Source organism: Eufriesea mexicana, unplaced genomic scaffold (assembly GCF_001483705.2).
Source record: "Eufriesea mexicana isolate 0111107269 unplaced genomic scaffold, ASM148370v2 scaffold2551, whole genome shotgun sequence".
NCBI classification, from domain to species: Eukaryota; Metazoa; Arthropoda; class Insecta; order Hymenoptera; family Apidae; genus Eufriesea; species Eufriesea mexicana.
In genome coordinates this window covers 1,130,450-1,140,712 of record NW_016910623.1, presented here as the reverse complement: position 1 = coordinate 1,140,712, position 10,263 = coordinate 1,130,450, and the positions used below count along the sequence as shown (strand labels likewise).

At 46.0% G+C, this 10,263-nt stretch overlaps 1 protein-coding gene across 1 annotated transcript in view; it reads right to left on the bottom strand.

Annotated features, from left to right (window-relative positions):
• The window catches only part of LOC108550153 (uncharacterized), a 9,297-nt gene extending 5,394 nt beyond the window's left edge, over positions 1-3,903 (bottom strand). The window contains exons 1-2 of the mRNA XM_017903814.1: positions 3,695-3,903; positions 740-1,350 (exon numbers count right to left, since the gene is read on the bottom strand). Coding sequence (XP_017759303.1) covers positions 740-1,350; positions 3,695-3,903 — 820 coding nt within the window. The remainder of the gene's footprint in view (positions 1-739; positions 1,351-3,694) is intronic.
• Between the last annotated feature and the right edge of the window lie 6,360 nt (positions 3,904-10,263).

Genomic DNA, 10,263 nt, shown 5'->3' with positions numbered 1-10,263 from the left:
ATTTGTCTAAGGAGTCTTCTCCTATTATTTTGTATTATAGTTTACGTTAAAGCAGAAGTAATAAGAGTACATCAATTCTATGAATTAAATTAAGTAGCCAGATATTTCTATTCTTTTCCTATCAGACTTGTTTCTAATCTACAATCTCCACCATTTTCCTGCAGCTCCAATAAAGAGTAGCCAAGTATCAGAAGCGCATAAAACAGGTTGGTGAGCACGTTCCTCCCACTTGTACTATCTAATCTCTTGGTTCAATATCTCTGCTAATTTTATGTGATTTCGTTATCACGTGGCTTTGTCATATCAGAAGACCATACACAGATGGAGTTAGTAACCATCATTCTCTATCCTTCTGGTCACATCTGTGTTCTCTGTCTACTACCTCCATGAACATCCTGTGTTCCTGGCACAATCAGCTGGTTCCAATATGTCTTCAGAATTGAAGTTGTAGAAGAAATAGCAGAAAATAGATACTGTATACTGTTCATTCTTCTTTTATCTTCAATTTACGCAGATATGTTGGAGTGGGGTCCCAAAATCCATCTGTAGCCCACCTAATATCAGTTAATATTGATAATATTAATCAGCTAATATCAAAGTTACCTCAAATTCTAGGCTAAAAATTTTCCTTTATTCTGCAAAAGATTCTTACCAATATTTCCATCCATTTTTATACTTTCTGCAACAATTACAGTGTTTTACATACCAGCAGAGTTACTCGAAATACACCAAAACTCACCCATGGAGTAAAGCATCGGCTCCTTAACAGTGTACAAGTCCTTCATGGCATCTAACCCGAAATTAGCCACTTCCAATAAGTCCTCCTCATCGGGGTCGCTTTTCCCATTATAGTGAACGTCATAGTTATTTCTTTCCATCGGAGTTACCTCGTCCTTTCTATTATTCTCCACGGTTGTCCTCGGAGAAACTCCTCCCTCGGGATTTCTCTGCAAATATTTTTCCTCGTCCTCTTCCCTCTCTGACGGCCTCGAATTCCTCTCCCGAAGGTCTTCCAGCTTCGAAAATCGATCCTCGTCGGTCCTATCGCCGGCTACATTTCCTTCTAGATTCTTTGGAATCTCCCGATCGAACGGGCTAATCGATTGCTCCACTCGCTCGAATATTCTCCGCACGTAATGCAGAATCTGCTCGTACTCACTCGGATCCTCCGGAATAAATAAAGTTTCTATCGGTTCTGAGACACCGTGGTCTACATCCAAGCCTTTGTCATTACTAGAATCGTTCGTTAATTGGATCGTCGTGTTTGAGGATGCTTCTGTGTACCCTGATTCGCGTGTCTCATGGTTCGTAGCTGCCTTCGATGGAGCCGAGGAGAGAAGAGCGAGGACCCTGAAAGACAATGATCAATGAAACACTTCCACTGACATTAAGTTCCTTATACTAAAACGAAATTCCAATATTTCCAGAATTTACTAGAAAAATAAAACATTTTCAAAGAACTTCCCCGGATAGGCTTCGAATATCCATAATTTAGCAAAGGTATCATCCTGGGTCCCTCTAATTCGACGTAAAGTCGTTGAAAAAATTGGTCCATGCTTCTCGGAAGAAATCCTGGTTTTCCAGGTATCCTGTGCGATTTACACTCCGTTCGTCTCGACCCTGTTGCGGTTTTAATTAGCAACGCGAGGGACGAGCCACGACGATGTCAGTTTCGCATTTTCTCGACCGTGACATTAACTTTCTCACGGGATAAATCGCGCAAAAGAGCACAACGTGAATGGTTGTTTCTGGCACGCGTTGAATACCGTTCGTCGCAGCACGTGCGGCCACCGCATTTGCATACCATCGCGTTAGCCGCATTTAATTGCGCCGATCGCGGTAGACCGATCGACTCCCGATCGACGATACCGTGTGTGCTCTCTGTAGTACGCGACTGCTGATTCTCGTCACGGTAGAATCGAACTGGATCATCGATCACCGACGCGTATGCACGCATTCGTGATATGCAAATACCCGTTACAGAGTTTTTCTACTCGACTGCTCGACCAGAATACCGATCCAGGGGGTTGAATCCGATCCGAGAGAGGACTTCCTTTTCAGAAACAGAGATCCCTTTGTGCATGTCTCTGATCGACTGGACTAAAATCTCGATGGAACCTCTGATGAAAAAGACTGAAATCGGAGGCACGAGTTTTTCTCGATTTTCTGACTTCCCAATCGGCTACGAAGGTATAAAGAATTATTTTTGAAATAAGAAAATTAAGGGCGAAATTAATCGTATGGAAATAACGATATTTTTTATCGAAAAAGGAGGGAATTATATTTTTCACGAATTAAAATATTAATTGTAAGATCGATTGAATTACGAGTGAATTACGAGTATGGTATCATAAGGTATCGGTAATGGGAACGTTATGAAACCCAATGGTCGACTATCACAGGCACGGAGTCGAAGCTAAGATGAGAGGATGGATCAACGTCGGTGGAAATTAATTCGAAGATGAGTAACAACAAAGCGAGGCTGGTTTTGCCATGACCAGGTAACACAAATCTTTATTTGGAATGTGGAGAGATGTAACGGGACCATCGATTGCGAGATGCTGGATACGAGTCGACGAAATGATACTTTCCATGTTAGCCGAACTTCTGATCCTTTGCTCCTCGAGCCAATATCGAAAAATATCCCATAGGTACCATGAAACCTCGAGTGAGCGTAAAACGGTATCCAAAAATCGAAAACGCAATTTGGCATTGTAACGAAACGATGAGACGGATATTTCCGAGTATCTCTATGACATGAGATACGATCTGAAAGTTGTTGCTCGCAACAGCCTATGCTGATATTCGTAAAACCCTTAACCAGAGAGACGGTATAAAAATGGAGAAACTCACAAAACCCAGGGGTGCATGTCAAGGAATGGTCTGTGAGAGCGCAGTGTGAGCTAGACCACGAATCTACCCTCTCTGGAGGATCCAACAGGCGCGCAGATGGTATCCTTGGTGATACGTGGCCTCCTCGGGGACGGTTCACCATGTACTAAGCCTCGTGGAGGCTGATCGACCGGTCTTATCCACGAGGAAGGATGCAGGAGGCTATTTTTTTCTGCTTTTTGCTCGATCGGCCGGTCGTGCACCTTTTTCTCGGATTTTTACTGTTATTCAGGCTGCCCTCCGGGCGTCACCTCTTTGATTTCGACCAGGTTGTTCCGCGATCTACCGCTGGGATATCATGCATCCTCTCTCTTCCTCGTATTTACATGGCGACAGCTGTTCGAGTAGAGATGGAAAGAAGAAGCATTGAATCCGATTCCCGTGGACGCCTGGAGGAAACGCCGTACTCGATTCCAGTTAGAATGGTCATTTGGAGAGGAGCTGGGATTGATACTATGGTAATTCTTGCCTCGTACTATGGTCGGTCTTTAATCTTTGCTCACGATGATTGCTTCTTTCCACGCGTTCCATTGGCTGGCTGGGAATTTTAACGAAGATTTCTCGGGACCCAGGCGAGATCGGTAATAGACGCGAGATGTTATCGGTGTTATTGAGTGTCGGAGGCTGATTAATGCTAATGATGACACAGCTAAGTTAGCATACGCGAATTTACATTAGATTCGACGAATTTTTCAGACATTATTTTTCGATCATTCCAATATTTGCCTGTTACTTGCGAACAAGGCAAGATTTCGATTGACCGGTCACGATCGCGTTACGATCATACGTACCTTCTCAGTGCCTGGCAGCTTTCTCCTGTGCTTGCAAGCTCGCGATCGCCTTGCCAGATCCGTACAACACTTTCGCGCGTACCTGAACTCTTCTGGTGGTGGTGCAAGAGCTCCCAGACCCGGAGGACCCGCTTCCGGCCCCGCCACCGGAAGCCGAGCTTAGCTGCAGCGTGGTGCCTGCATAGTTCGCACCCCTGCAGCTCGTGCAGCCCTCCGACATTCTCGCTTTTCGAATACTCGCTCGTGTTAAATCTCAATGTCTCTCCTGAACCGAAGCACACGGTTAGAATCGCTTCGACGACCAGCCAGACGAGTTGGCTCGGAGAAAAATTTCCCAAATTCCTACTAATTTTTACTCGCCAACTTCTCCCGCTAGCTCTACCAGTTTCGACCCACAATGAGAGATCGCGAATGATAATCAACACTGTTAAAGACCTGATCGAAATTATCTGTTCGGATGATAGGAATCGAAGGTTCAGGCTCGACTCCTCTGTTTATCCCGTTCACCCGATGTAATCCATCAATATGTCGACCCGATCGGCGGTAATTACTCGCCAAGAACACGAATTAATCTCGCGCGTTCTCGCTACTCTTAATCGATACTGCACAACCTTTCGATAATCGCTTGAGCTTATTCCGCGGTGACTAAGCAAATGCCATTAGCCTCTAATACGTCGTTCCTAAGACTTCCATTTGACATCTCGAAATCGCGAGGAATAAATTCCAATTTCCCTGCCGACCTTTAACTCGCAATTTAAGATCCCTCCCCTCTACCCGTCGTTTCCTTCACTCGTTAATTCGCTGATATTTGGTTCCTAATTCGACGCTAACCAGCGTGAATTGTACCACTACCACTCGAATGTAAGAAGCAAAAGAAACAACGGCGTGGACGAGGCACTACAATATAGCGAGCACGGCTCTGACCCGTACGCCGTTCACCATAAATCCGGGAAAATCTGGGTTAATTATACTAATGGCAGTATAAGGCGAGCTTTCCTACCGGCGACCTTACCGGAAAAAGGCGAGACCCGGTAACTTCCCCGGCACGATCGTTAAAGCGAATTTTACGACACGAAGCAAGAACAATGTCCCTAATGGAACGATACTTCTCAATTTTTTACGAACCGCCGCTTTTCGGCGGTAAAAGGGGGAAAAAAAAAGCAAGTCGAAAATATCAGGCTGAAAAAGAGCGTGTCTAACGAGGAAATAATGTCCCGGAATTTTTTCACGCTCGGGGAATTTGCCTTTGGCCGATCCAAGACGAACGAGGGACCGTTCTCCAGAGAGAAGTCGAACAAACGAAACGAAACTCGAGCGTTTAATCTTCACGGTCGTTTTGCGCCGGATTTCTTCGAAGATCCACGAGAGTTCTTAAAACGCACGGCTAGGGTCATCCTCGGAGTTCGTTCTAACAAGGGTCAACCTCCCTCGACAGTGGGACGTTGAAGACCACCAAAGTGGAAGAAAAATAAAGCTAGCGAAAATCGACGAACGTTCCTAAATCGAGCTTCCAAAAGAGGAGCGAGGAAATGGAAAAAATGAAACGATCTCTCGAGTAAGAAGCGAGGAACAGTTACATCCGGTCTTTTAACCCAGTGCCTTACAATCTCTATTCGTAAACTCGCTTGTCCCCGGGATCGTTCAAATTCGATAGCTCCGGAGCGCTATCGTGAACGAAAACTCGGCATCTGCCTGGAACGCACTTTCACCAAAAATGAAGGAGGCGTGAAGAAATTGTAAGGCAACGGATCGCGAGAGTCTAAGCGAAGACGAATTAATCGAGCGCTGGACGAGTATAGGGCGAATTGAAAACGTACACGAGGATCGGGTGACGTTATCCAGTGAAGGGACGAGGCATCCTCCGGCTAGTGCTCTCTATTCGTCGTCCCGTACTCTATGGTAGCTCACTGCCGGTTCACAATCGGCGACGACGTCCGTGCCGGTTCTGCACGTCGACCAAACTGATCGCTCGCGACGGCCTCGTGGTAAGCCGCACCACGGCCGCTCGTCTCTCTTTTCTTCTTCGCCGGGGTCTTGACTGCCGATCTCTCCTTCGTCGTCGTCGTTGTCCTCCGACAACGCGACGTGTCCCCGCCAGGAGGGGACACCCGGAGAAGTGGCCTCCACTCTTCGTCGCTCTTGCCCGCTCTGACTCACGATCCTGAGGTACAGTCGTTCCTGATAACACGCCACGCCACGCCACGGATTCTGATAAGGGCTTTCCCAACGCTTTGCCTCGGGGGACAATGAGGATTCTTCCTCCGGAGGACGCTGCTATTACCGAGTATTGTTCTCTGTTCTTTGCTTCTAGGACCACTTCTTTGTTCCTCCAGCCGAGAAGGACGCGATGGGATGTGTCTTTGTCCGGCTGCTTCTCTTTGCTTTTTGTTAATCAACGTCTTCTTTCTGCTGGGCCTGCCGGCCGTGATGCTCGTACTTGTTAAAAGGCTTGGAAGGCTATCATTAGCGTTATCGCGTAGACTGTAGCATGGTCATTACGGCGAGAAATATAGGGGCAAGGTCTTCGATGGAATCTCGAAAGCGGGATGAAAAGTTGCGGCGAGACACGATTTTTCACAGCTTTCTTGCAGTTTCGGCTCGTGGTCGTCGGGAATTACACAGCTCCGGGACTGTACTGGACCCCGCCGATTTCCATGATCCTTCGGAAGCAGACGAAGCCGTTTCTTAACAAAATGTACCTTCCGGACAAAGAACCGTACTCGAACGTTCGGTTAAGTGGTACAGTTTCAGGCCGAGGTTGCTCGAGGAACACGGCCAGTCCTTTTGCCAGAGATTAGTATCTCGCGGGACAATGAGAGTTTCTGGAAAAGAAAGGACGAGTGATTAAAGCGGAATCGTTTGAGGAAAAGCAGCGTGATAGCAGAACTGACTGTACTGACGTGATACGGGGACATTGGCGAAGGAGGGAGAGGGCATGCAGGGGCCACAGATCGGTACGCAGACCCAACTGCGAAACCTAACCTTCGATCGGTAAAAATTCGACTGGCGAATGGCCGGACCTTGTGCCCCGTATAAGTCTTTCGCAATACGGTTGGTACACGTGTGCGCCAGCATGAAAGATCCGTGTAAAATCGAGCCCTCTGCCGATTCTAGGGCTTGCAGTATCGAATCTCCGTGTTTCGCTTCAGCCACAGTTGTTTCTGTCTGGTTAAAAGAAAATTGATATATTACGTCTCGTGATAAACTTCGCACACGAATGCACGTTTTATGTAGACATAGCAAAGGAAAATTAGCATGACCTGCACGAAGAAACGATTCTCACGTTCATCCCCTAAGTAGAGAAGGTTGTATTACATGATCTCCGATGGAAAGTATTCTTGGAAGACGAGTTTCCTTTGAAAACTGCGTTCCAAGTATATGTACATAATTATCGAGTTACGTTCTTTGAATTGAAATATCGTGTACATCGATACAATGTCGGAGATATCGTCGCGAACGCTTTAAGGAGGTTCCCTAGATCGTAAGAAGTTAATTATTGGCTAGTTACGGAAACGTAAAAAGCGAGTGGAAGAAGTAAGTGTTACAAGTACCACTCCTTGAGTCGTGACAAAAAAATATTAAGTGTTCCTCGAAGTTATCCAGTGTAACCCGACTGAGAGAACCGAGCAACTGGATACCCTTTCCAGAAAGAATTGTTACACATCCTCTGTTCGCGCTTCATAGCCTCGGTTTCAGTGGATGCAAGAAGCGTCATCGAGAAAGAACTAGACGGTCCAGTTCCCTGTCAATAACTGGAGCGACGATGTCGGGTGAATCGATCTCATTGACACCGGATTTGCCAGGAGCTTCTAGCCTCGTTCTACACGAGTTGACCTACTGCTTCGTATTAACGTCGCGCGCTGCGCTGCCTTGTGCCAGCATCCGTCACTCCATTTTCCGAATTTTCCTCGCCTCTCGGCCTCTTTCCGACTAATACATTTCTCTTCCGTTTCTTCAACTATCTCTATATTCGTCCAAATCTCTTAACTTCTCGCAACCTTGCAATTATCTCGATTCAGAGATTGTTTTGCTCCGCCAACGTCATAAATTCAGGATTTTCGTGCTATTCCTGACACGTATTCCGCCTCCCATGCTGCACAAGAAGCTGAGCCAACCCAGAGACTGGTTGCCCGATCTCAATCTTCCGAGCGTTTTCTGCGAGAAGGAGAGCGAATATCAATCAAATTATTACGGCAATCTGGTTCTCGTGACAGCCTCGGGAGCAGTTCCCAGCACAATGCGGCGTGTCGTAATCCTCCGATCGAAAGACGCGTGAACACGGATCACGGATGCGTCACGAGAGTTGCATTTTCGTCGGTCCAAAGAAATCGTGCTCGTGTTTCTGCCTCCCTGACGTCGTTATTAGCGATGGTGGTCGATTGTTGAGAAACTAGGCTGCATCTGCAAACTCGCAGCCCATCGGACGCGTGATTTTATTGGAAACAGATTCTACATGACGGCAGGGCGAGAATTATTCTGTATTGCGAAAAAGTTCGTCTTTTAAATGGGTTATTGGCTACCTCTAGAACAGTTCGCGTTCCCAACTGGATATCGAATATTTTCGCAGCTCGATCCTTCATTTTGCGCACGAGGATACCGGTTATGCGCGTCAGGATTCAGAGGTTTCGCGTTTTTCGCTGTCCGTGACATGTTCCGAGCCAGGTGGAAATTACGAATAATTTTTCCACGAGATTTCAGGGATAGAGCAAGAACGAGCGAACGAAAGACCGATGTGAACCGAGCGCCGCGGTATCCCGCTATCAGTATCGTCAGTGGGTCAGTTAACAACGGGGTCAGCCGAGGGCGAATCCGGACTGCGGGTCAACCAATCGCCTCGTGCGGTTCCGTCCTCCTGACAATGACTATTAACTGTATATGCACCCACAAAACCAAATTTGCCACGGACTGCAGCGCCGTACCTTCGAAATCTTATACCCCACCAACGTCTTCGGCACCCTCGTGACCGAATCCATTTTGTTTGGACGGTAACCGCTTTGCGGACTGACAAACTATAGTTACAACGAGATCTAAACATTCGACGTTGGTAGATTATATTAAAGACACTATTAAGGTCGCAGACGTCTATCGTTCTTGAAATTCAATCTTGAAAATAATATTCTTCGCTGTCTCTTCGGGTTTCCTCGAGATATTTTTTGATTTAGGAGCCAGTGGACGAGACGTGGCGGATAATGGTATAGAGAATAAAGCAGGATTATTAATGCGATTATGAACGCGATTCACCAGTGAACTGGACTACAGCGTGCATACGGTACTGAGCTTCCGGCTCGAGTCACCTAGCGGTTGCTCTTTATCGTGAAGCGATTGTGACTGTGATTAATGATTCCACCGCTAATCCCTCTGCCTTTTGTCCCTCTTCTATCTTGTAATACCAGCGAAATTGCTGTCTCTGCAAGCCAATTGAAACATTCAGATTTTTTCACTCTCGCAGTTTATTCCATAGCAAATGAATCGTGAAATATTAACTTGGATTGGTCTAATCGTTACGTTAAAACGACCTTTGCTAATTAATCATGACTGTCAAGATGGCGATACCTTTAGTGATTTTAGGATCTGGACATGGACCTGGTTTCTGGACCCTGTGGTGATTTTCCAAATTTTCTGAACCTCGTTTGCACGTGGACTTACCATAGTCACGCTACTGATAATTATTAAAATGCCAGAGAATCGATGTCGGTGTCGAGAAGAAGTTGCATGACCTACGAGGGCCACCATTGCTCGGAGGGGATGCCCTAGCAGTTTTTCATTACCGCAGATCTCCTCTTGGGAACTAGCCGGAAGACCAGAGTGCACAATTACACCAGGTGGGGGATAAATAAGGAGTAGGTGGCTCGACGAGATGAGACGAGAAACAAGACGGAAGTGGGTCAGCGGGACTCTCGGTCGTGAGGGTCCGGGTTCATTTCGCCTCTCCTCGAGAGTTACGGCTCGCTCTGGCTAATGAAATAAAACCTATGAAGTGTTGTATAATCGAAATAACGTTACGGATAGCAAAAGAAATATAAATGTGATTTACTCGAGCTTTTCCATGAGTAACCGGTAATTTTGCTCGACTTCTTTTACCGATATTCATGCCATGAGAACCAATTGGACGTGTGTTCGGTGGTTTGAGGATTTTAGGTGTCTATAGCCAGGATTGTGGTAGCTTGTTTGTGTTTCTTCGTCGAGGTTTGGGAGTGGATTAGTGTTTCTTCGGCCCTCCTCTACAGTATGGTATCCTAATTTAGATGAAAAATAATTGACTTCAGTTTCTTCGATAATTTTCATTTATATTTTATACATACATAGATTTCTTTGAATATTTACAAGTAGTTCGTTCTTTTATCTGGTGTTTTTTTTGTTCTTTTTTTCGTTTTTGGAACTCCTGTCTGAGAGGAAAACCCAGGGCTTCTCGAGTCTCAAAATTCGTTTTCCTCCCACGGTAACACTTAACTGCTAATGATTATTTTACACTCAACATCGATAAACACTCAGGTAGAGCTAATAAATTTTCTAGCGTTTTGTTAAGATCTTTCCCAGCATTTTTCTTCTACTTCCTCCTCTCTTCGCGCATCTCTTTCCC